This window comes from Sus scrofa, unplaced genomic scaffold (assembly GCF_000003025.6).
Source record: "Sus scrofa isolate TJ Tabasco breed Duroc unplaced genomic scaffold, Sscrofa11.1 Contig1914, whole genome shotgun sequence".
Taxonomy (NCBI): Eukaryota; Metazoa; Chordata; class Mammalia; order Artiodactyla; family Suidae; genus Sus; species Sus scrofa.
The window spans coordinates 3,312,547-3,337,767 of NW_018084979.1; the positions used below are offsets into that span (position 1 = coordinate 3,312,547).

At 66.3% G+C, this 25,221-nt stretch overlaps 2 protein-coding genes across 13 annotated transcripts in view; one reads left to right on the plus strand and one right to left on the minus strand.

The window, feature by feature from the left end:
- Nucleotides 1–2,529: 2,529 nt before the first annotated feature.
- The window catches only part of BRF1 (BRF1, RNA polymerase III transcription initiation factor subunit), a 67,623-nt gene continuing 44,931 nt past the window's right edge, over nucleotides 2,530–25,221 (minus strand). For 4 of the 12 annotated variants that reach the window (XM_021081615.1, XM_021081616.1, XM_021081617.1 and 1 more), the window contains 15 exons: nucleotides 24,743–24,774; nucleotides 22,439–22,511; nucleotides 15,119–15,268; nucleotides 13,899–13,992; nucleotides 13,122–13,248; nucleotides 12,654–12,693; nucleotides 12,473–12,565; nucleotides 9,418–9,687; nucleotides 8,213–8,274; nucleotides 7,644–7,725; nucleotides 7,496–7,551; nucleotides 6,874–7,130; nucleotides 4,483–4,534; nucleotides 3,891–4,062; nucleotides 2,530–3,661 (listed from right to left, as the gene is read on the minus strand). In XM_021081615.1, coding sequence (XP_020937274.1) covers nucleotides 3,624–3,661; nucleotides 3,891–4,062; nucleotides 4,483–4,534; nucleotides 6,874–7,130; nucleotides 7,496–7,551; nucleotides 7,644–7,725; nucleotides 8,213–8,274; nucleotides 9,418–9,687; nucleotides 12,473–12,565; nucleotides 12,654–12,693; nucleotides 13,122–13,248; nucleotides 13,899–13,992; nucleotides 15,119–15,268; nucleotides 22,439–22,511; nucleotides 24,743–24,774 — 1,598 coding nt within the window. In that variant the 3' untranslated portion in view covers nucleotides 2,530–3,623. Of the gene's footprint in view, nucleotides 3,662–3,890; nucleotides 7,131–7,495; nucleotides 7,552–7,643; nucleotides 8,275–9,417; nucleotides 9,688–12,472; nucleotides 12,566–12,653; nucleotides 12,694–13,121; nucleotides 13,249–13,898; nucleotides 13,993–15,118; nucleotides 15,269–19,032; nucleotides 19,368–22,360; nucleotides 22,512–24,742; nucleotides 24,775–25,221 lie in introns of those variants that run through there. The other 8 variants (XR_002341118.1, XR_002341120.1, XR_002341121.1 and 5 more) reach the window with 6 other exon arrangements.
- On the plus strand, nucleotides 19,206–21,343 carry BTBD6 (BTB domain containing 6). Its single transcript, XM_021081619.1, has 3 exons — nucleotides 19,206–19,356; nucleotides 19,656–19,774; nucleotides 19,916–21,343. Exons 2-3 carry the CDS (start codon nucleotides 19,692–19,694, stop codon nucleotides 20,946–20,948), a joined length of 1,116 nt encoding a protein of 371 aa, XP_020937278.1. The 5' UTR covers nucleotides 19,206–19,356; nucleotides 19,656–19,691; the 3' UTR covers nucleotides 20,949–21,343.

A 25,221-nucleotide genomic window follows, 5' to 3' on the forward strand; every position in this document is an offset into this window, starting at 1 on the left:
AGGTGGCGTCAGGGGACCTTTGTCCCCGGCCCAGGTGGCCTTGGTGGCCATCAGCCCTGTTGCCTGCCTGGAGGCCTGACCGATCCAGAAACCACTGGGGGGCTGCGTGAGGACATGTGGGGGAGCAGCTGGGAGCTGGTGGGGGGGTGTGGAGCCACCCCAAGCAAGCAGTACCTGGAAGGACAGAGGGGCTCCCTCTGACCCCAACCCCCACCCCCGGGTCTCCACTGCCAGCTCCAGGCACCTGGAGCCAGGTTGCCAAGGCCCCAGCCAGGGCAGCCTACAGCAGGCTGGCTCTGGATGTGGCCCACCCCCACCTGAGGGCCCTGGGTGGGGAGGGATCTCAGGCCTGCCTGAGCCCACCCTAATCCTGAAAGGGGCTCAGGCAGTGAGTGGCACTGTCTACCCAGTCCTGCCAGGAAGGTTTCCTGGGGTCCCAGCTCTGTGGCTTGGAGAGGGGCAGGAACGCGTGGGCTGTGACAAGCAGCTCCATGCTCTTTGGGCGGTGGGCCGGTGGGCAGCCGTCACAGGTGCCCTGCAGAAGCACTGTCAGAACCACTGATGCCCAGGGGCACCTGAGACTGGCTACCATTGGGGTGTGGACCCGGGTCCTGTCAGAGCTCAGCACCTGGGACCCTGTGGGGTGGTCCAGAGGCTGCAGCCCCTCAGGACCTATGCATCACAGGGCGGGTCAGGGCACATGTGTGTGCACCAGCAGGAGCGGGCAGGCATGTGTGTGCATGGATGGTGCAGACCTGAGCTGCACACGTGTGAACACGCACGTAGCCTGTGTGCAGTGCTGGGAGGCCGCCTGCGCCATCCTCCAGGCCGGCCTGGCCCCGCGACCCTCCCCTGGGCCTCTGGACGCTGGCAAAGGAGCCTTGACTCGGGGGAGGGCAGGAAACCCAGGGGAGGGCTGCTCGGGACCCCCCACTTGGAGTATGCCCGCCGGCCCCTCAAAGGGTCTGGCCTATTGCAGTATATTGGGGGGCGGGCCTGGGCTTCACCCTGGAGGACAAGGGGGCACACTCGTGTGCAAACCCGTCCCCAGATGTCACAGCACGGCACGCAGCCCCACCCGTCAGATGGGGGGCTCAGACACAGGGAGCAGGCTGCCTCCTCCTGGGGACGGCGTGCGCCCTCCTCGGGGGGAGCTGCCTCCCCGGCCAGACCCCGCCCCCTGCGCCCACTTCCCCAGAAAGGCGGTGGCTGTCAGGACACGGAGGCCACCTCCCGGCTGGGTGACTGTGGGTGGTGTCACAAGCTCCTGTTCCTCTCTGGCCTCACCTGGGACTCAGAAGAGACTGGACCCACCTGTCAGGAGCTGGGGCGGGTGGGGCCTGAGTTTACAGCAGCGGCTGGGGTTCACTTGGATGGGATGAGCCACCCTTGCGTCCCCATCCCCGGGTGAGCGGGCTGGCCCGCACTCCCCACACACTGCACACAGGCCTCGGGCAGCAGGGAGAGGCCAGAGGTACCCCAAGGCTGCCCCCCAGCCGGGGGCCTGATCGCTGTCACCACTCCTGGGGACCATGCACTGGCAATCAGGGCCTCAGAGACGGACAAGCAGCAGAGGCTTCTGAGGGACCAGCTCTGCTCACCAGGAAGTGGCGGGGGGCGGGCCCTGTCCTGGGTGGCCAGGCCTCTCCAGGCCCTTGCAGTGCCAGCTCCTGCTGCCCACCCAGCAGGGCCACAGACGCAGGCTGGGGGAGAGTGGCCATGCCCGAGACCTGTCCCGGGAGCCGCAGGGTCCCCCCCTGGCTTCAGGCAGACTCCAGGCAGCAAACTTGGGGTGCCCTGTCCCCTTGCCTCCCCTCCCTGTGGCCCCCAGGTCACAAGAGCAGCACATTCTCTGGGCGAGGAGAGAAGCCTGCCGACCTGAGATGGAGGAGCACAGGTCTGCATGTCCCCAGGGGCTGTGGCCAGGGTGCAGAGGTAGCCCCGGTCGTCCTGGGGCTTGGCTCCTACCTCCACCCCACCCCCCGCTGGGTACCACCTGCGCCCAGACCTCCCTGCTGCAGCCCCTCTGCCTCTCAGACTCCTTTCCCAGTGTGACAATCCCTCTGTCCCTAGGGTGGGGAAAGCACAGCTGGATTCCCATACCACCTCTGGGCCTGAGCCCTGCCCATTACCCTGGGCACCTGTCCCCCGCCCACTCAGGGACCTGCCTGCATCTTACTGGGCTGGGCAGCACCATCCCCTCCTCTGCAAAGCTCTGGGGCAGTGGTGCCTGCAGGACAGCCCCCCACGCCTCCACCAGAGCCCCTTCCGTCCCGGCTGCCTAGTGCGAGCATCCAGACAGGGCTCCCTCTTGAAAGGCAGCCTGGCACAGCTGGGCGACAAGGCCACTCTACCAGCCACAGGCCCACCTCCCCCTGGAGGTTCCCCAAGCACCCCCAACCCACAAGGGCCCGGGCCCAGGGACATGTGGCTGAGGAGGCCAGAAGAGGTGGTTCCCCATCGTGCACCAAGCAACGCCCCCCGGCCCCCACCTCAGCCCGCCAGAGAATCACAGACCACAGACACAGGTTTCTGCTCAAGTAACAATCTGTTTGACCAAACCAACCTTCCGCTCCAGCTTTCCGGGGCTCCTGGGTCCAGGCTGAGGGGCAGAGCCACAGACCTCAAAACCCCACCCCACCCCCGCCCGCCAACGCTGGTGCACTCTGGGAGGGGGTCGCCCACCCCAGGAGATGGGGGCGGGGGCTGGGCCCCAGGAAGACAGTGGGGTGAGGCTATGCCATTGTAAGGGTGGGCGGCCGAGGCTGGGGCCTCGAAGGACAGAGCGTCCGCCCCCCTCCCTGGACACCTCCAGGCAGCGCCGCCCAAGCCAAGGCCAGATGGCCCCGGGCCCTCTGATGATGAGGCCCAGCCCGGGCAGCTCGGGGCGGGCAGGAACCGTCGAGAGCAGGGCTGCCAAGCCCGAGGATCCTCTGCCCACCACCCCGTGTAGGATGGCATGCTGGCTCGCGCATAGCTCTCTGGCCCAGGCCGGACACGCAGGCCACCCAGGGCCACCGTGCATGTGCCTGCTGAGGGATGCTGGACTGACTCGATTCAGCAGCTGCCAGGCTGGAGCCAGGCAGCCTCTGGGCTCCTGGTATCGACCCACGTGGTCCCCGGGCCCAGACAGCAGCAGGGGGCACAAGGGCCTGGCCGGGAACTCCAGTTGGAGACACGGGACCAGTTCTGGACCAGCAAAAGGAGGGCTGCTGGCAAAATGCTTCTCAGACAGCGGGGGGCGGGCAGGGCAGCCGACCCCACGCACGAGGACGAGCGGCCAGGCCGCCCGGTGCTCGTTCTCTCGCGGAGACAGGACGGCGCCTCCGGCAAGCCTTCCTGGGCTGTGAGACCCACGTCTGTTTGACCAGACGCACGGACACCGGTCCCGGCCCTTGCTGGGCGGAAACATGCCTCACGTGACTCAAATTGTGGTCGCAATGGCAAGAGCCACAGAGGCCACGTGTGGCTGCGGACAAAGCTGCAGGGCAGCACCCAGCTTGTCACCAAGAGTCCGACGCTCTCCCCGATGAGCCCTGGCCCCAGAGGCCCTGCCTGGTCCCTCGTGAGACACCCGCGGGGTGGTGTCCAGCACCAGGACACAGCGGCGGCGAGGGCCCGTCTCAGTAGTTGTCGTCGTCGTCGCCGTCACAGCCATAATCTGCAAAGCGCCAGGAGGGTCAGGCCTTGGGGGCGCGGCCCCACCGCCGTGATGGGGACGGCCCGGGGCCCTTTCCTTCTGCGGGCGGGCAGCCCTCCCAGCAAGCCCAGAGCCCACGGCCTTCACGGCCAGCGCCCTCGGCCCTTCCTGAGACGGCAAAAGCCCCCCGCATGCGAGCGGTCCGCCCCGGCCCGGCCCCGGCCCCGGCCCACGCGAGCAGGGCCCTCACCGCTGCCGCCCATCATCTGCAGGGCGCTGACGCAGGGCTCGGCGTCCTCCTCGTCGGCGTCCTCCTCGTCGGCGTCCTCCTCGGGGTGGTACGACACAGGCCCGCTCTCCACCACCACCGCCGTGGGCCTGGCGGGCTCGGCTGCCAGGGAGCGAGGACCTGGTGGCGAGGCCTGCGGGCGAGGGGCGAGCTGGGGACCCCTCCAGTCCCCTGGGGGCAGTGCTGCGGGCCGTGAGGCACCATGGGGACCCTTCCCACCTTTCAAGAGCCATCGGTGAGGACCCCCTGAGCCCCGCAGCCTCCCCCCGACCCCACCCTTGGAAAGCCTCCCCCCTGCCGAGGCCCCGCCTGGGGGAGGCACCCGCCCGCAGACGGAGCTGGCAGCTGCCCTGGGACCCCTCAGGGACCACCCTTCCCTGCTTCGCCCTTTGGCCCCTGGAGCAGACCAGGACCCTGACCAGGCTGGACCCCAGCCCTGGGCCTCTCTTCCCGTGAGGACACCGGGGGGCTGCTGGCTGGTGCACACTGGCACCCTGGGGGCAGGGGCTCCCCCCAACAGGGCCCCCCGGCCAGCTGGGTCCACACAACACACCTCTCCAACGGCCGCCTTCTTAGCCGCCTGCGTGGACACCATCGGCCTCAACCTACAAGAGAGCACAGCACGGCGGCCTCAGCCAGGCCGCACCGCCGGCCAAGAGGACGTGGGCCCCGTCCTGAGGCCTGTGCTCCAGCCAAAGGGCAGGACGGCGCGTGCTCTGAGGTTCTGGTCACACCACCCTGCCGTCATGGTCCCTCCCTCCACGGTCCTTGCCCCGCCCAAGGCTGGGCAGGGGACACGTGTGCCCAACAGACACGGCAGAGCCGAGGTCCCCCCCAGCCCCCAGTCCAGGTGAGCACTGCACCCAAGGCGGGGCGGGCACAGTGCCAGGAGCGGGGGGGTCACCAGAAGAAGTCAGAAACGCAGACTCTTGTATAAAAGCTTCTTTCTACATGATGGTAACAAAAATCAAATTACTTAAGCCACTACACAGGCCGTTAGGTCTTTCCGGACAGAACCGCTGCCTGCCTGTCAACATGTGACGAAGGATAAAACACGAAAATCGGAATTCCCACTGCGGCTCGGCCGAAATGAATCTGACTGGTATCCATGAGGAGGCAGGTTTGATCCCTGGCCTCACTAAGTAGGTTAAGGATCCGGCGTTGCTGGCCTCTGTAGACCACAGCTGTGGCTGGGATCTGGTGTTGCCGTGCCTGTGGTGCAGGCTTGCAGCTGCAGGTCCAATTCAGCCCCGGCCTAGGAACCTCTGTGTACCCCACATGCCGGCCCTGGGTAGGGAGCACCGTGGAGAGGAGGGGGAAGGGGGAGGAGGGGGTTGGAGGAGAGGGGAGAGGGGAGGGGAGGGGAAGAGGAGGGGGGGAGAGGCGCGTCCCAAGACCCAAGCCTGCCCCGCCCCTCCAGCCTGAGAGCCTGGGCTGCCCCCCACCCCCAGCAGCCGCATCTCACAGCACCGCTTCCAGGGGCCTGCTCTCTCCTGCTCAGACCCTGTTCCAACCTCCAACAGGGGGGACACCTGACAGCAGGGGTGAGACCTCAGCAGCAGGTGGCGCAGGGCTCGGGGGAGACCCGCGCTGGCGGGGATGGGCGGGCGGCCTGGAGGGAGGAGAGGGCCAACGCAGCGGTGCCAGCAGTCTGCAGGCAGGCCTGAGAAGAACCTCCCACTGCTCTCCCGGTCGGTCCCCACCTGCTACCTGGGGAAACCTGAGCTCGGAGCCATGGGGGCAATGATCTGAGGCCCAGCAGAGAAGGCCAGGGTCCCCAGAACCCAGGAGGCGGGCGGGCAACTGCCACGGTGCGCCCCACTGAGGGCTGGCATGGCGGCCAGTGGAGCGGGGTGAGGGGGTCACAGGCCCTGCTGGTACAAGAGCACCTGGCAGTCGTCCACGTGTCCTGCATGCGGCCCACAGAACATGCTCCACCCTCGGCCCCCGGCCCCGGAGGACGTGGCTGCCGCACAGCTCCCGCAGATCAGGTCAGGACGGCAAACACCACGCCCGCGAGGGCACCACCAGACGGCGAGACAGGGCTCACCCGCAACTTTTCAGCGACACAGGCGGGCAGGGCCGGGGCTCTGGGAGGGCAGCCCCCAGCCCGTGCACGGGGAGCAGACGCCAAGCACTGCTGCCCACACGGCAGACGAGGCCCCACGAGCCACAGCTCGGGGTGCACCCACGCTCCACCTCGCCAGAGGCCAGGCTGGACCGGAGGGAGAAGGCTCGGGGTCCCCTGGCTACCTGCCACAGCCCTAGAGGACAGGCAGTGACCACACTATGCCCACAGAGCGAGGAGGCAGGCTGGGGGGCGCTGCCTAGGAAGGGGGGCAGACGTCCCCCCCCAGTGCCCACTCCTGTGCCTGTCATCAGAGGGGACACGGGGACACTGGCAGACAAGCCAACCAGGTCCCTGGGACAGGACTGGGCTGACCAGCCGCCTGGAGGGAGGCAGGCTGTAATGGGCACCTGAGCATGCGGGGGCTTGGGGACCTGAGAGGAAGGAGCGGGGCAGGCGAGCTACAGAAAAAATGCCACAAAAATCGCGAAAAACGATTACTTCCACCCGAGAGCAGCAGACCCGCCAACCAGAACATCTTCACGTCTCGGGCGAATTGTGGCTAGAAAACCACAGCGGACCGGGGCCGGGGCCGGGCAGGGCAGCCCCAGAGCGCCGGGCACTGCCCCTCCCCGGGGTGACCCGTGAGTCCCCAGCCCCAGCAGTGCTCCCAGGAGCCAGGCTCTAGCTGGGGGCTGCCCGGCCCCGGCCCCAGCCCCGCAGGACGGTGGGTCTGCCGGGTGACGGGGACCCCTCCCTGGAGAAGAGACCCCTGGGACGGAGAATGGGCCAGGCCCAGAACAGACCTCACGCCCAGGCCCCCTTCCAGGGCAGCAGGGGGCCACGCAGGGGAGAGGTGAAGGCCCCGCACGGTACCTCTTCCCCACGCTGGTCACCAGGCTGGCCCTGCTCCTGCTGGCGGGCCTCTTCCTCCGGGACAGCTTCTTGGCGCCGGCCCTCTCCTGGGGCCCGGCGTCCCCCCGGGGCTGGCCGCCGCCGCCCTTGCTGTCCAGGTCGCGGAGCACGCTGTAGTTGATCTTGCTGGAGATCTTCTTCTGCTCCAGCATCTTCTCGATGGCTTCCCCAGCTGTGCTGGCTTGGATCGGCTCCCGCCGCTTGCAGGACTTCTTGGGCTGGAGGGAAACACCAAAGTCACATTCCTGTGGGCCCCGTGCTGTGACCCTGCCAGGTACCGCCGAGGACGTGGGCTCTGGGCCAGGCAAGCCCGGGAACAGGAGGGTTCGAGCAACCTGCGTCGACTGGGGAGCCCCACCCTCCACGGAGTAGGGCGCTCGGGCAGCCCCCGCCACGGGCAGGAGGCAGGTGCGGGGCGTGTAGTCAGCCCAGCGCTGGAGCCGGGGAGCTGCAACCCGGCCACAGCCCCCTACGCAGACCCGTCCCTGCTGGGCCTCACGCAGGCCTTCCCAGGTCACGGGGCCGGGAGGGCTCCTGCGGGCGGGCAGGCGCTCGCAGGTCCTGGGCAGAGGCTGCGGCCTACCTTGTGCTCCTTGTAGACGCCCAGCTCTCTCTCCTTCGCTATTCTCGCCTCTTTCTCTGAAAGGCCAAGGAGCGGGGTCAGCACGGCCGGCGCCCCCGGGCAGGGGTGGTCGAGGGGCTCGGGTCCGGGCGCCTGGGCGGGCGCTTACCCCGCTGCTCCCGCAGGTACTCCGCGTTCTCGCGCATCCACAGCTCGGCCTTCACACGGGTTTCCGCCTCATTCAGGATGTACTGGAGCAGAGCACAGCATCCCGTGGAGGGCACGCTCGGGTCCCAGCCACAAACCTGCTCCCCTCCACACGCACTGGTCGGGAAGCAGGCCTCCGACCCACGAGGGGACACGCATGAGACCTGGCCGAGGGCTCGGCATCACCCGGCCTTTCCAGGCCAGCCCGGGGGGCGGCACCCGTGAACCACGCCCATGCCCATGCCCCCGCCCACCCTGGGCAGCTGCAAGCTCCACGGGCACAGGCACCTGGCCAGTCAGAGTGCAGGGCCCAGGCCGAAGGTGACGAGTGGCGACTTGGAGAAAGGCTTCCCACGTGCCAGGGGACGGCACTGCCGGGCACACTGCTGCCCACAGGCCAGGGCTCTGGGACGCGCAGACATGCCCCGCACCCCGCAGGGGGGCCAAGGCCAGGTGCAGGGACAGCGGGTACAGGGGGCCCCCACGGCCGCCACCCAGCGCTGGGAGGGCCAGAGAGCACGCGGCGCTCACTCTGTCGATCTCCAGGTCGTCGATCCCGCTGAGGTCCAGCTCGCCGTCTGCAGAAGGGTCCTCTGGAGGAAAGCACAGCCTGTGGTTCAGGGTCAACACCCAGCTGGCCACCTCGGGACTGGGCAGTGGCCAAGGGCTTCAACTACCTACAGGGGAGCCGCCCTGCCTCGCACGCTGCTACGCGTGGAGCTTTTCCCATCAACAAGCCCAGGAGAGGGGCCACGGGAGCTCCGGGTGCCCAGGCTCAGGACACCCCCAACCCGTCGGCCAGCACCCTCCTGCCACAGCAGGGCCAAGAGCACGACCTGCCCCAAGGTGGGACTGGTCCTCCTGCTGCTGCCCCTCATCCACCCTGCTGAGTCCTGGCGACTCCGGCCCAGCGCTGTGAGCCGTGAGCCCGTCCGTGGCCAAGGCCCTAGAAGCGCTCGCTGTGGCTCTGAGGCCTGCCCCACGCCCACACCCTCGGCTCCAGCCAGAGGGGCCTCTGCCTGCTCCGGGTCACCGAGCCCCCAGCTGCCTCGGGCATCTACACAGCTGCTCTCCGGCCCCAGGTCCCACTCAAAGAGCAGCCCCTTTGCGGTGCAGCCTGCCACACCTCGCTGTCCCTCTCCCCCGGTCCACCCCGCCCCTGGGGCAGGTGCACGAGTGCCCATCACCAGGCTGGGCCGACAGGGCACATTGCCCCCGCAGCGGCTCCTGGCATCCAGAGGGCCTGCCCTCGCGGTGCAGTGCGACGGAGCCCTGCGCGCCCTCCTCCGGGCGCCTCCCCCCGAGGGGAGGAGCAGCTGCCCCCGCCAGGGGTCTGTGTCTGCGGGCACTGGAGCCCAGCAAGTGAGGCCCGAGCAACCAGTGGGGCTGGTGCCTTTAGCACTGCCAGGTTAGACGGATGTGGAGGGACAGGCAGGGGACGCCAGGTGGTCCCCGTGGCCCCACTGTGACATGTGGCGGCTATGACTTCTTAGCCGAGATTTGCAGGTGCTCTCTGCACGGACGCCTCCCAAAGTGTGAGGAGCAGTCCCAACCCAACCCAACGGGGGTCCTAGAGATGGGACAAGCCTGCTGGCACTCGGGGGTCAGCACGGCTGGGGGCACTGGCTGCTCACACAGCCCTGCAGTGGGGCTGGCAGTGTCCCTTCCCAGCACCCCCTCAGAAGCAGTGGCTCCACTCCCACAGGCAGGGCAGCCCCCAGCCCCCAGGGACTCACTGGGGTCCTGGCTCTGGGAGGAGATGCACTCGCGGATGGAGTCTGAGATGCCCAGGCTGGCTGCTGTGGGCAGAGGGCCGAGTAGGGACTCCAGGGCAGGGGGTCTGACGCCCCCCTCGGGGCCTCCTGCTGCCTCTGAGCTGCCAGGAATGCCACTGCCAAGGAGCTCCTGGTAAAAGTCCTTGTTCAGGTGGCTGGCGGCGGCCTCCAGCTCCTCGTCCTCGGCGTCCTCCTCACCAAACGGGCTGGACGTGCCATCCTCAGCGGAGCCTGGGGACACAATTCCACACGCCGCCTGTTAACCAGGCGGGAAGCAGGGCGCCAGCTTGGTGCACAGCAGCACCCCCACCGGCTGCAAGGGCACACGTTCCCAAAGACACGTCTGCCCCCAAAGGGCGTCCGACATGCAGCCGTGAGTGGGCCTCGGCCCGCACCTCGCACTTGATGCAGAAATTACTCAGAGTGGATCAAATGTACCAGCTGCAAGTGCCAGCGTCTCAGAGGAAGAACAAGGAGGGCTGGGACTCTGGTTAGACGGGCACTTCCGAAGGGACACTAAAAGCAGAGTCCAGAAAGCACTGGTGCATCAAACGCTGCAGAAGGTGTGAACTCCACCTTTGAAAGACACCGTGAAGAGAGCAAGACCACCCAGGACCTACCCAGAGACCCACGTCTGATAAACACTCGTCTCCAGGACACGTACACCACCCGCAACGTCCCGCAGGGACGGATGGAACGTGGGGCGTGGAGGTCACAGTAGCGCGTCCCTGCGTTGTGACGGGCACACAAAGGCCACAAGGAGCGGCCACTCCCACCTCCAAGAACAGTCAGTGCCAGGGGTGTGGCACGGCAGACGCCACACTCCCAACACGACCCCGCCGGAACCCAGTGGGTAGCTTCTCACAGACCTAAACGCACCAGTGTTTACATGCGACAGCCCAAGGCCAGAAGGGACTCCAGGGCCCTCGTCCCAGGGCTGGGGATAGGTGCGGACCCCCGCACCGCAGAGGGTGACGCTGAGCAGACAGTTCACTGCAACCCGCTGGGGGCACCGGGGAGGAGCAGGGCACATGCACACCCCCTCATGCCGTACAAGCCCTTTCTCACGGCGGGCACACCCCCGTCCATGTGCCCAGCTCCCTCACGTCCTCCAGCCCCTCCACCGGGCCCACCCCTGGCCACGCGTGGGTACATGCCACACCCCCAGAGGAAGGACGGCCGCTGCGTCTCCTCGCCAGGTGGGTGTCTGCCACAGGGCTGGGGCTCCCAGACTGGCTCAGGCGGCGGCAGGTCAGCTCAGCCCAGACCGCAGGAGCGCCGCCGGCAGCCGAAACGAGGCTGGTGGGCACGACCAGCCACTGTCCAGGAGACAGAGGACGGCGGGGGGGGGGTGGTCAGGCCAAGGAGACCCTGGGACCCAAACGCACACTCGCCAAGGTCTGGAGAAGGCCACGCAGAAAGGCCCATCAGCAGAGGAAGGGGGCCGCCGCCGCCACGCAGAGGGACCGTGGGACCCGCGGCCGCATGGCTGAGGGAGGCCGGCCGCTGGGGCAGCGGACGCGCGGATCCACGGAGGGCGCCGCAAACAGGCCAGTCACCGCCGGAAAACGGCGACCACCCCTGCGGGTGAGAGGATGGCGAACCCGGCCGACGTGGGGGGCGGGCGCCCAGCCCAGGGGCCAGAGTGGGGCATCCAGCCGACGACCCGGCCACCAACAGCAGAGGGCGCGAGCAGGGACAGCAACGCTCGCGGTCCCACGGCGGGATCGCGGAGCTGAACGTGGCAGGCAGAGACCAGAGCCCCTGCGTCCCGATGCCAATCTCCCTCACTCAACCCTCAGCATCCGAGAAAGACCCCGCGAGACGGCGGGCGGCGGACAGGACCCGACCCAGGACAGCGGCCCTGCAGCAGCACACCGGTCGGCGGGGCCCGGGGGCTGAGAACACGGAGGAGGCTGCCGGGAGGGCGGCAGCAGAGACAGAGGCAGCGAACCGACCCGCAGGCGGAGAGGAGGGAACGAGGGACAGCAGGCGAGGCCGTGAGATGCGACCGCGGGAGCGCCTGGCGCTCTGGGGTCGGGCCTCGACACCATCACGGCTGCGGCCTGCGTTCGATCCCTGGTCTGGGGACGGAGGTCTCACGTCAAGCCGCTGCAGGCCACGGCCAAAAAAAAAGGTACAACTCGGCTCGGTTCTGGGCCTGGATGGGACTCACCGTCCGGCCAAGCGGAGCCCCCGGGACCAAGGCAGGCTGGATGCGGGCGCCCGTGAAAACGACGGGTTGAGTCTCCCGACCCAGAAGTGCCGTGTCCTCTCTGCAGCCCCGCAGCATCGCGGGCAGCACCAGGCCTCATGGGGGAGCCTGGCGACGCGCCCGCTGTCACCCCCAAGACTCAGCTTGGTCTCAGCGGGAGACGCGGGGCTCCACGGGCGTAAAGGCCGTGACAGCCGCCGGCCGCCCAGGACCCGACACGCTCCAGAGACGAACCAAGAGGCTCTCAACGCGGCGCCGGGGCCCCGAACGTGAGCACACAAAGGCAGCACCTCGGAGCCGGGACCTTCCACGGACACAGCAGTGAAGAGGAAGGCGGCGTGGCCGGGACCCAGGGCACTGCAGGTGGCCTTGGACTTGGAGAAAACCCAACGGAGGGAGGAGGACGGGCGGGCACGGGCGCCGGAGAACAAGCAGGGTGGCTGCAGAGCCCAGGGAGGGGACCCTGAGGCTGCACCCCCTCCAGACCAAAGAACCGACAGAACCAACGTCCACTCGGCAGCCGGTCCTGGGTGGCCTGAGAGAGACGGCAGGTGGAGGGCACGATGGGGGCAGTGCCCCAAGCCAGACGGAAGGCCACATGGGGGGATGAAAGCCAGGCACACAAGGACCTGGCCAAGAGCGCTCCTGCGGCCTGGCGAGGCCCCGCGGGGCAGCGGGCGGCTGCTGAGATCGAGTGAGGCCCTGGGGCGCCTGAGACGGCGGCTGGCGCCTGGCACGGCGCGGGGAGGCCCGGGCGTGGGGAGGCGAACCCACCAGGCGGGGCGACACGGCTGTACTCACCGTCTTTGGTCAGGCTGGCAAGGGCCCCCTTTGCCTTTGGCCGGCTGTTCTCCAGCTCGATCTCAATCGCGTCCTGGTAGCTGCAAATTTCCCCTGGAGCAGCGAAATCAGAAGCAGAGTCGGCAGGAGATCCACTCCTGGAACGACCCGACGCGCCTGCGCAGGAGGATGAGCCGGTTACCTTCCACCTCCTCCAGCTGCTTCGACAGGACTCGTTCAAGCTGAAAGGAAGAGGACGGGCGACTGAGCGACCAGGCGTGAAACCAGGTGCTCGCGGGCCTCTCGGCCCTGAGAGCTGCCTGGCATGGAGCGCCCTGCAGCACAGGGCTGCTCCCCCGGGCTGACCAGCGGCATGCGTCCGGGCGCTGGGAGACAGAGCTGAGGCCCGGGGCCCCCACCTGTGACGACGGGCCACAGGCTTCAGCGCCTGGCACATGCTGACAACAGGGCCCTGCGGGCAGGCAGCTTCCCTGAGACTCCGCGCCAGAGGCCCTGGAGGGGCGGGGGACCCTCCCAGCTGATGACGGGCTGGGGCCCGGTCTGCCTGAGTCCAGTGTGGCCTACCCCAGCGCCCCCCAGCTCAGCACCCATCCCACAAGCTCTGCGTGGACACAGACCCTCGGCCAGCCGGGCCTGCGGGTGGGCTCACCTCTTTCATCCGCAGCTTGCGCTGCCCGGCCGTGTACGAGGGGGGGTCGCACTCCTCCTCCAGGTCGATCTTCATAAACTCATCCACGGTCAGCTGACTGGTGGGGGTGTCCTCAAACTCCGTGAGCCTGAGACAGACACGGGGACCCGGCACACGGTGTGTCCTGTGCGGTGGCCACAGGCCTAGGGACTGTCTGGCAGCCTCTCAATCCCTCCTCCATCCACCAGAAGCTCGGGTCCCCAGGAGAAGAGGGCACAGCACCCAGGTGGCTCCCCCTGCTAGACCCAGAGGGGTCCCTAGAGGAGCGAGGCCCAGCAGGCAGGGCTTCCGGGGTGCAGCGAGCCCGGCCATGGCCAATCCTCGACAACGTGGCCTCTTGGCTGCACCCCACACGCTCTTCCAAACATCTAAGGGAAGAGCTTTGAAAGAGAACCAAGAGTCTTCACTCAGCAAGATCAAGTCCTGCCTCTGAAAACGGCCACAGGACGTGGCCTCGGTGGGAAAGCAGCCCCAAGCGCCCCAGGCTCCTGGGGAACACGTGCAACGACCCCGTGAACACGGCACCCCGAAGGGGGAGCTCACCGGCCGCCCCACTGCAGTGGCCCTCTGTCTGAGCCTGTCTTTCCCCAGGGAGAGCGGTCGCTCAGGCTGCACCGACCAGGGGACGGGCAAGGCCACGGCCGGTGCCCGTTTCCTGCTGGGTGAGCTGCAGGTCCACCGCACGGGGCTGGAGGAAGGGCCACCCCGGAGACCAGCCGCGAGGCAGGAGGCACCCACCTCTTGCGCAGCGTGGACTCGCACACCTTGACCACGCCGATGACCTCTTTGACAGTCCTCCGGAAATCATGCATCCTGGCTGCAACCAGAAGCGCTGGGGAGGAAAGCAACAAGGAGCCAGAGCAGCCCCGCTGAAACCAGGGCCCGGGTCCCCGGGTGACACCGCCCCCTCCCTGCTGTGGGTGGTACTGCTGAGTCCGCACGCCTGCCAGGGCACCTGAGCGCCACAGGCTGCTGGGCACGCTGTCACCCAGTCATGTTAAAAGCACAAAAAATAGGAGTTCCCGTCGTGGCGCAGTGGTTAACGAATCCGACTAGGAACCATGAGGTTGCGGGTTCGGTCCCTGGCCTTGCTCAGTGGGTTAAGGATCCGGCGTTGCCGTGAGCTGTGGGGTAGGTCGCAGACGCGGACCGGATCCTGCGTTGCTGTGGCCCTGGTGTAGGCCACGGGCTACAGCTCCAATTCGACCCCTAGTCTGGGAACCTTGATATGCCGCGGGAGCGGCCCAAAGAAATAGCAAAAAGACAAAAAAAAAAAAAAAAAAAACACAAAAAAAATTGCATCGCATGTTCCTTTTTGAAGTGCGAGAAAAATTAAAGGTACGTTTTTTTTTGAGGACTTCGCATAGCCCTGCAGAACGAGGAAACTTGAAGGTGACCCGTATAGGAAACTCTGGCTGGTGAAGGGCAAGCCTGGCGCTGGGGAGGGAAGGAGCGAGGCTGGCATGCCCCACGGGGTGACCACCACCTGCTGGAGCCGAGAGGCCCGGAATCCAGGCTGCAAGCTTGGGAAGCAGGCACGGAGGTGGAAACACATCCCGGCCCTGCTGACCCTGCCGGCCACCGGCTGTCCCGGGAAGGAGTGGACTGGACCTTGTGGTGCTGGGCAAGGGTCCTCCTAGGGAGGGGTCCAGGAGCAGCACCAGCCTGAAAGGCCAGGGTGCTGTCTGCAGCGCTGGGGCCGGACTGGCCACACGGCTGTGCCCCAGGAGTCAATGGACGGTCAACACAGGAAGCCTGTGCTCACCTTGGCCTCTGAGGGTCCTGGTCCTGCCCCGAGACTGCGGAGGCCGAGAGGAAGTGGGAGGAAGTCCTGGCAGGCTGTTAGGCCTGGGCAAGGGAGTCGGGAGGTACCCTGGACCCCCAGCTGCCGGCTCGGCTGCCAAAAGCCCCAGCAGGCTGGCAGTGTCCCGGCCAGCGTGACCCCACGGTCGCCTTACCTGCCCCGCAGAGGCCCGAGGGGCGCCGGCCCGTGTGCATCCAGTCCCTCTTCATCCTCTGCAGCAGCCTCAGGGCCGTCATGGACACCTCGTGGTTCTTGTCGCCAAACTCCAGCAGGTGGGCGAAGCGAGGGATGTACAGGCAGGGGTCTGCGGAAGACACCACCTCAGTGCAGCCACGCGCAGAGGGCCCATGCCGCACGCCCACTCCAGACTGACCGCCCCCGAAACGGGCCCCTGCGGACACGAGCTCGCCCCACCCCAGATGCCTCGGCTCCCGGGCCCTCCTCTCCGATAGGAGCCTCCCTCCTGGACATGCAGAGCGCACAGCACACGCTCCTCCAGACGCACACAGGGAGCCTGCTGGCATCACCTGGGTCACCTGGCACTCCGCGGACGACCAGCGAGGCCGAGCACAGCGCGCACGCACTTCCTCTCGCGAACCGCCAGCTCCCACCTCCCGCACCGCCTACGGGCGCACACACACGCGCCTCTCTGCAGGAAGGCTGCCCGGCTCAGGGGGGCCCGCTGCGCCCACACACGCGCCCCCCGCCTCCTGCCTGGCCCTCCCTCACGCGGCCCCGGGCCTCACGGAGTGGGCGGACACCACCAAGGGGTGGACGGACCGCGACTGACTGTCAGGACCGCCAGAGGCGAGAGAAGGGCGCGCCCAGGGTTCGATGGCACAGACAACTGGCACAAGACCCCTGCTGGACAGAGTCCTCAGGTGGCCGCGCTCAAGACAGGCTGGGCCGGGCCCGGGGACGAGGCTCCCGCAGAGGAGGCGCTGCCTGGAAGCAGGCTGCTGGGGGGGAAGGGGGCCGGTAGGAAAGACCCTGTGAGACCCCAAACAGCTGCAGAAGCAAGTGCAAGAGACCTCGGCTGCTTTCCAGCACCTTCCCTCTGGGCGCCAGCTTCTCCAGGAGCATTCAGGACGGGGCTCTGGGCCCTGGAAACCCCGAAAGGTCCTACAGGCACCCCTTCCATCCCCTGCCAGCCTTGGTTCACAGGGAGGACCCAGAAAAGGTTCCTGAGGCCACAGAGACCGCGGCTGCTGGACGCAGCCTGGTCCCCCAGGGACCCTGGACTCGAGCGGGCCCTCCTCCCCACCAGCTGACCGAGGAGGCCGGGCAAAAGGAAGCTGTGCCTCCTGGCTGTGCCACTGCCCCAGGATCCCAACAGCCTGTCAGCAGCCCACCCAACCGCGAAGACCAACACAGGGAAAGACCTCATGGAAAACGGAGTCAGGAAGCCCTGAAGGGGCTCCCGCGCACGCCCGGGCTTCCCGGGCAGGAAGGACGAGGAGGAAGGGAGCTCTCCGCCCGGCCGGCCCGGCCACGACACCCCCACTGCCCAGACGCTCACTTCCCTCCAAAGGAAACCTGAGAACCTTCCAGGCGGCCCTCCCTCCTCCTCCTGCCCTGCGCACTGGGCCCCCTGGAGTCGGCCACTCCCCTGCCAGGCGCAAACCTGCAGATGCGGGGAATACAGCAAGAATTAGGGCACGAAGTGTTGGAAACAAATGTCCACACTTGGTATGAAACCTTAGCAGGTTTCTAACTCACTTCTCCCAACACGACGGACTGACCTGGGGGAGAAAAGCGAATGGCGGAGTGGGAAGCAAACGACTCATCGGCACAGGCTCGAAGTAACGTGTGCTTTAAAATCGGCGTCCTGTGAAAGCAATCACTGCTTTCCAAGGTCTGTGAGGCAGCTGTGAAAGCTGACCACGCGTTAACAAAGGAAGAGACCCCCCCCACCTCTCAGAGAGCAAAACACCACCGCACGCGCCTTTGACCTCAAATGCAAGAAAACTAAAACCGAGCAGGAAAGAGACACGCAATTCCCTCACCTCCATGCAAATTACCAGGAAGTTAAAGAACAACTCTTCAGGTAACTTGATAGCCTTAAACGCTTGATTGAGGAAGAAATAACACATGAAGTAGCTGAATAAAAAGCTAAGGCTGACAAAGTGAGAACTGGGGCTGCACCTGCGGCTTGCGGAGGTTCCCAGGCTAGGGGGCGAACTGGAGCTTCGGCTGCCATCCTGCACCACAGCCATGGCCACGTCAGAGCTGCCACATCTGTGACCCGCTGCCACAACCTAGCATAACACTGGATCCTGAACCCACTGAGCGAGGCCAGGGATCGAACCCACGTACTCACGGACACTATGTCCAGTTCTTGACCCACTGAGCCACGTGGCAACTCCCAAAGCAAAATATTTAAAATAGGGAGGAAAGAGTAAAAAGGAAAACTAAGTATATAAATAAACTACTTTCACGAGGCAAAGAATTTTCACAGATTAAACCCCAATGAACCTATCTGCAGAACAGAAACAGACTCACGGACATGGAGGACAGACTTGGGGCTGCCAAGGGGAGAGCGAGGGAACGGGATGGACGGGGAGTTTGTGGCTAAGAGATGCAAACCCTGGCACTGGAGTGGATAAGCAATGAGGTCCTGCTGCGCAGCACAGGGAACTAGATCCAACCTCTTGTGACAGAATATGATAGGACATTTCAAGTCAACTACACATTAGTTTTAAAAAATCTAAAAATGCAAAAATAGCGTGATGCTGATACAAAGACAAACCCAGAGACCAACGAAACAGAAGAGAGCTCAGAAACACACCCACACCTACACGGCCACATGACCTCTGAAAAAGGTGCCAAGACCACCCAAGAGGGACAGGGCAAGGCCTCGACAAATGGTGCTGGGAACACTGGACACCCACGTGCCAGAGAAACAAGACCGATCCTCATCTCACATGCCACACACACACACTAACTCCCAATGAATTAAAGACCTAACCACGGGACGGGAAGCGGTCAAGCCCTGAAAGAAACGAAGGGCTACAGCGTGACCTTGGAATGTGCCGTGATTCCCTGAATGGGACACCAAGAGCACAGACAACAAAAGCTAGCACAGGCCTTCCTGCCCTGGCTCAGCGGAAATGAATCCAGCTGATACCCACGAGGATGCGGGTTCGATGCCTGGTCTTGCTCAGTGGGTTAGGGATCCCGTGTTGCCGTGAGCTGTGGTGTAGGTGGCAGACGCAGCTCCAATCCCCTTTGCTGTAGCTGTGGTGCAGGCGGGCAGCTGTGGCTCAGGTTCCACTCCTAGCCTGGGAACTTTCAAATGCCACACGTGTGGCCCCAAAGAGGAAAAAGAAAAAAAAATAGGCAAACGGGACTATGTCAAAGTTAAAACCTGTGAAGCAAAGGAAACAACCAATATAGTAGAAGATGCAACTAACAAAATGAGAGAATGTATTTGCAAATCATACACCTGGTAAGACCTTAACCTCCCGAAAACGCAGAGAACGCCTAAATCTCGATAAGGACAAAAGCCGATTCAAACGTGGGCAAAGTGGTTGACGAGACATTTCTCCAGGGACATAAAAATGACCCACAAACACCTGACTCGGATCCACACCCCTGACCATCAGTGAGACAGCATCGGACCGGTTCCGGGAGCGAGCGGCCCAGGGTGGGTCAGGCCCAGGGACCCCTCCCCTGACCGCGCCCCCGCCCCCGGCCCCGCCCCCGCCCCGAACAGCCCCCCCACCAACCCGCTCGGCGCCCGCGCGGGCTGCCGGCTCCGCGCCCCCCGCAACTCCGCCGGCGGGGCGGGGCCGGGCCTGGGAGCGGGGCCGCGCGCGCGCACGCCGGCCGCGCGGGGCGGGGCGACAGGCGCGCACGTCGGCCGCGCGGGGCGGGGCCGGGCCGTGACGCGCGGGCGGCGCGGTGGTGCGGGTGCGGGCGAGCTGGAGGCTCAGGCCGGCGGGCGGGGCGGCCCGAGGGAGCCGCGCCCGCCGCCCCCGGCAGGCCGCCACCGCGCGCCCCCGGCCGCCGCGGCCCCATGCTGCTGCCCCTGGCCTGCCTGCACGGCCGGGTGGCGCAGTGCCTCACCGCGCTCCTGGTGCTCGCAGAGCCGCCACCCAGGCCCCGCCGCGTCGCGAGGGTGCACGGCGCGCGGCCCCCGCGCGCGGAGGCCGCCCTGCCCGCGAAGATGGCCGCGGAGCTCTACGCGCCCGCCGGCGCCGCGGCCGCCACCGCCACCGCCACGGACATCGCCAACAGCAACGCCGCCGCCGCCGCCGCCGCGGGCAGGAAGGGCCGGCCCAGCGCCCCCCTGCCCGCCCCGCCTCCGCCTGCGCCCGAGCCGCCCGCGCCGGACAACAACAACTTGGAGAGCCCGAACTGGCAGTCCTTCCATCCGACCCTGCGCGAGAGGTGAGGCCGCGCCCGCCCCGCCCCGGCCCTGCCCGCGCCCCCGCCCCGCGCCGCGCCCCCAGCCCCGAGCCGTGTGCCTCTGCCCTTTGCAGGAACGCGCTGATGTTCAACAACGAGCTCATGGCCGACGTGCACTTCGTCGTGGGGCCCCCGGGCGCGGCCCGCAGGGTGCCTGCCCACAAGGTTGGTAGAGGCTCGGCCCTTTGAGCTCCCAGAGGCGGCCGGTCCTCTAGCCCGGGCGTGGCAGCCGCCGGGGGCGCGCAGGGCCCCGGGCTCAGGGCGCGCTCTCTCGTCCACAGTACGTGCTGGCCGTGGGGAGCTCTGTCTTCTATGCCATGTTTTACGGGGACCTGGCCGAAGTCAAGTCCGAGATCCACATCCCTGACGTGGAGCCCGCGGCCTTTCTGATCCTGCTGAAGTAAGCCGGCTCAGCTAGAGGGGGAGGCCTGAGGTCCACGAGGCCGGGGGCGGGCGGGGGGGCGGGGGGCTCCTCTCCCAGACCCGGTTGCCGGGCGGCGTGTCCCTCGCAGCCTGTGACCTGGCGCCGCCTCCTGCCTAGGTACATGTACAGTGACGAGATCGACCTGGAAGCCGACACGGTGCTGGCCACTCTCTACGCCGCCAAGAAGTACATTGTCCCCGCGCTAGCCAAGGCCTGTGTCAACTTTCTGGAGACGAGCCTGGAAGCCAAAAACGCCTGCGTCCTGCTGTCCCAGAGCCGGCTGTTCGAGGAGCCCGAGCTGACCCAGCGCTGCTGGGAGGTCATCGACGCGCAGGCCGAGATGGCGCTCAGGTCGGAGGGCTTCTGCGAAATCGACTGGCAAACGCTGGAGATCATCGTGATGCGGGAGGCGCTCAACGCCAAGGAGGCCGTGGTCTTCGAGGCGGTGCTGAGCTGGGCCGAGGCCGAGTGCAAGAGGCAGGGCCTGCCCGCCACCCCCCGCAACAAGAGGCACGTCCTGGGGCCGGCGCTGTACCTGGTGCGGATCCCGACCATGACCCTGGAGGAGTTCGCCAACGGCGCCGCCCAGTCGGACATCCTGACGCTGGAGGAGACCCACAACATCTTCCTGTGGTACACGGCGGCCAACAAGCCCCTCCTCGAGTTCCCCCTGACCAAGAGGAAAGGCCTGGCCCCCCAGAGGTGCCACCGCTTCCAGTCCTCCGCCTACCGCAGCAACCAGTGGCGCTACCGGGGGCGCTGCGACAGCATCCAGTTTGCCGTGGACAGGAGGGTGTTCATCGCGGGGCTGGGCCTGTACGGCTCCAGCTCGGGGAAGGCCGAGTACAGCGTGAAGATCGAGCTCAAGCGCCTGGGGGTGGTCCTGGCGCAGAACCTGACCAAGTTCGTCTCCGACGGCTCCAGCAGCACCTTCCCCGTCTGGTTCGAGCACCCCGTGCAGGTGGAGCAGGACACCTTCTACACGGCCAGCGCCGTCCTGGACGGCAGCGAGCTCAGCTACTTCGGGCAGGAGGGCATGACGGAGGTGCAGTGCGGGAAGGTGGCCTTCCAGTTCCAGTGCTCCTCGGACAGCACCAACGGCACGGGGGTGCAGGGCGGGCAGATCCCCGAGCTCATCTTCTACGCCTGAGGCGCCGCGCCGCTTGCGGCCGCCTCGCCGATGCCTGACGGCCCCGCGCCCCGGCCTCTCGGGAGCGGCTGTGGCCGAAGGCGTGACACAGACCCGCTCCTACACGGCCGGAGCCTGGGTCTCTGGATTCTGGCCACTGGGCCCGCTGGCATCTCCTGTACGCTGGGGTGCACGTCTCAGGTGGAGGGCAGGTTTGGGGGGCACGAGGCAGGCCCAGTTCCCTCCCAGTGGCGCCTGTTTTGAGGGCTCTGCCACCCCTCCCAGCCTCTTGGATTCTCCTCTAGGTGGTTCTAGGCTTCTGATCCTCTCTTCAAATCCAAAATGGAAACATCACTTAAAGTACGTCAGCTATTTAAGTGGATTTTCATAATAAAGTTTTAACAAAACGAGAGGCACACGCAGCTAACGACCGTGAGTCTCGAAGCGGGGCGCCCGCCGTCTCCCAGGACTGACATGCACAGAGGACACCTCGGCCCTGACGGCGCTTAGCGGGGAGTCCCCAGAGGCCCACCTGTTCGCGAACGCCTGCGAACGCGTCCTAAACTATCACTAGCCACTTGAAGTCCTCCTGTGGGGGTGGGGGTGGGGGTGGGGGTTCTCTGCCAGGGGGGCCCCAGCCCCTGGGAACAAACCCAGCTCGGGCTCACTGGCTCCTGCGTGGGCGTGCTGCCCGTCCTTCACTGCAAACGCCTCAGCAGTGGCTGTTTTGGGGGAGCCTCAGCGTGTGCCCCAGAGGGAGGCCCTGTGGCCCTCAGCGCGGGGCTGTAGCCCCTCGGGAGCAGACCACCCCAGCCAGTGTCTCCCTGCCGCTCTCCTGCTGGCTGTGTCTTCTCGCATCACCCAGTGCCGTGGGTGTTCTGGGACTGCACCCGGGCCCCACGTCCTGCCTCCTTGACGTGCAGAGACAGGCTTCTAGACAACAGGCGGGGGAGGGAGCAGCCCCTCCGGGCAGACCCAGCTCCAGTCAGGGCCAGTCTGCGGCCAATAGGTCCTGCCTTCTGTGGGGCACCGCACTGCCAGGGGTACCCTTCCAGGTGTCCCTGCTTCCCTCCCTCTACACCTGCCTCCGACCACGGGCATGCTGGTCCTAAGCCAGAGGCAGCCCCCATGGCAGTTCCGCTGTGGCGCAGCAACAATGAATCCGACCAGTAACTGTGACGATGCGGGTTCGACCCCTAGCGTTGCTCAATGGGTTTTGCCGTGAGCTGTGGTGTAGGTCCCAGATGTGGTTCGGATCTGGTGTGGCTGTGGCTGTGGCCGGCAGCGGTAGCTCCGATTGGACCCCTAGCCTGGGAACCTCCATATGCCACAGGTGCGGCCCTAAAAAAAAAAAAAGAAAGAAAGAAAAAGGAAAAAAAAGAAATAACCCCCATGCTGCTGGGCTCCTGGCCCCTCCCAGGGGCCTTTCTTACCTGGCAGGGGGCGGGTCCTTGCCCTCGCACTTGCCTCCCCCACCCCCGAGCGCTGGGTGCCAGCGTGCCCCGCGGTACCTATGGCCGGCGCGTTGATGCACAGCTCTCTCGCCAGAAGAAGGAACGTCTTCCCCAGCACGTAAACGTTCACCTGTCGTGAAGAAACCACAGCTGAGGAAGGCGAGGCGCTGGTGGGCAACAAGTGTGTCAGCCTTTCATCGTTCCGTCTCTGAAAGCCCCTGCCGGCCCCCAGGACCCCGCAGCACAACCCAGGGCCCTCCCTGCGCCCAGGTGGCCTTTTTAGACTCCACCGCGACCTTGGCAACACGTGAACCTGCTGCGAAGGAAAACTGCCAGGCCTGCGGGCTCTGCCGCCCACCACTCTCCCCCTCGTTCCTCGGGGCTCCCTGGGGGTCCTCGTCTGTGTCCTTGGGGTCTCTGCAGACCTCACCACCCGCCATGGCTCCCAGCGCGGGTCTCTTCCGCGGAGCCCACCCTGACCCGGATCCCTCCAGCAGGGCATGGGCTGAGCAGCGGGTGCAGACCCCCAGCGCCCCTGAGCCTGGGGCTTGGCCAGACATTGTCCTAAGAGCCTGACCGAGGGCTGGGCAGCCTGTGGGGCAGCGGCTACTGAGCGGGGTTTGGTGACAGGCTCTCAAGGAACCGTCCAGCACTGGTGGGAAGACGGGTTGGCCTGCAGAGCCAGTTGAAGACTGAGCTCCCACCTCAGGCCCGAGCTATGGCTCCGCCACCCCAGCCTGAGCAGGAGACAGCCCCACACCCCTCGGGCCCTGACACAACCTCTTCCCCAGCCCTGCTCATGGGACTCAGGCCTCCCTCTGAGGGGCCGTGGCCCAGGCAGCTGAGGGCCTGTGTCAGCCACACTGTAAGAGGGGGACAAAGGGGCCCCCTGCCAGGACCCTCGGTGTGCGTGGTCCCGCCCAGCTCCGGCCAAAGGGGGTGTTTGCGTCCGTGCCACCTGGAGGAAGCCTAACCTTGCTGTGCGTGTGTGAGCGGGGATGAAGCCAGCCCTGAGCCCGGCCCGCCTGCCAACCCTGTCCAAGCGGCCAGCCCCGGGCAGGGAAGCAAGCCCCCGAGGGATGCTCGCCCAAGAGGCACACTCCACACCCACCGTCCAGTGCAGAAACACCTGCCCTGTGAGTGCCCGGCCTGTCCCAGCCCCAGGAAGACAGTGCCAGAGGGCAGGGACGTGTCAAGGCCAGTGTGAGGCCGGCAGGGGTGACAGCTGCCGTGTCACCTCACACACTCCCAGTGTCCAGGCTGGGCTCTGCCAAGGCCCAGGGGGCCAGACGCACCCCCCTCCACCCGAAGTGTTAAAAGTCCGAAGCAAAGTCTGGGCGGTCTCGCCAGTCGGCAGTGACCTTCCCCTGGGCCCTGACCATCCCCGGGGGCGCTCCAGGACTCCCGTCACCCTCTCCCGCCTCAAGCAGCTGCTTCCCACGTCCCAGGGTGTGAAGCAGGAAACTCCTGGAAGTTCCCAAGCACTTTGGCTCCAGCTTTCGCTCCTGTCTGTCCTGGGAAGTCAACAGGACAGAAGCCAGGCCGAGTGGCCTTGCTCACCAAGCACAGCACATGGGGGGCTGGATTTTCATGATTCCAAGGGATTATTTTTAGCCTGACCCCAGCACATTGCAGCAGGACTTCTGAGAAGTGCCGTTCATAAGGACAGCTGGGAGGACAAATACAGGCGGCATCGGAGACACGGGAGTGGCCCTGCCGCCCAGCAGCACAGCGCAGGCTTGGGCGGGAGCTGCTCTCGGAGGGGGCGGGGGTGCAGAGTTCATGGGTCCCTGAGGGAGTCCCCACACTGCCGTCACCTCTGCTTTCGATGGCATTATTTTTCTTCCTGAGTCCCCACTGGTGATCACCACAGGGCCCAACCCCAGGGCCCAGGGACGAGCCTGCCCCAGCGCCACCACCAGGGACACAGGCAGAACGGCGGGGGCCCCACCCTGGTGCTGCCCCCACCCTGAGACCGTGCCCCTCGCTGGGTCTTCCCATCGTGGGCAGGCATCTGGAAACGAGAGACGCGGCCCTGTACCCAGGAAGCCAGTCTCTCTAGACAGAGTCTAAGCCTGAGTATCATTTCAAGTGCACACAGGTGCGTCTGCTTCCTTCTTTTCTAAGTCTCCCGGCCCTGGATAAAGTCTACCTGAGGCTCTGCCCTGGTCCAGAGGCCAGGGCTGCCGGGACCACACCGTGACCCGTGTCCACTGCCTCCCTACCCGCTCCACTTGCCAGCTTCCACCGAGACCCACGCCCTGGGTGGCCTTCCCCCGTGGACCCTCCCGACTGGGGCAGGAGCACGCCTGGCCTCCGGGCACAGCCCCTGGAGAGGGTTGAGAGAGGAGGTGTGGCTACCTGGAGCAGGTCGCTGAGGTCCAGCAGCATGTCTGCGAGAGAGTCAAGGAGCAGCGCCCAGGCCCAAGGGCTCCGGTCACCTGACAACTTCCAGGAGGCAGACGCCGGCTGTAGAACTAGGTTCAGCCCTGGATCCCGCCGGCAGAGGGAGGGGCTGCATCGGGGGGACCAGAACCTCGGGAGACGCCTGAGTCCCTACCACACTGAGGGAGGCAGGGCAGGGCCTTCCACTCAGTCCTCAGGAGGCACCTGCATGGGCCCCGCCCAGCCACCTGTCCCCAGCACTGGGTGGCCTTCTGTCCCGCAGGCCCTGCAAGTGCACGACCCCGCTTGCTGCATGCCGCAAGCACCCCTGAGCACCTACTGGGCACTGGGCAGTGTCGTCTGTCCTCATGGCTCCCGATGCTCCAGGGGCAGCGGTGGGACTCAGGAGGGGGACCTGTGTTCACGCACAGCAGACGCCGAGTACGCCCTAAGCG

Coding starts and splice junctions, on each gene's coding strand:
- BTBD6 (XM_021081619.1), top strand. CDS start 19,692: ATGTTTTACGGGGACCTGGCCGAAGTCAAGTCCGAGATCCACATCCCT. Junction 19,775..19,915: donor GCCTTTCTGATCCTGCTGAA/GTAAGCCGGCTC, acceptor CCTCCTGCCTAG/GTACATGTACAGTGACGAGA.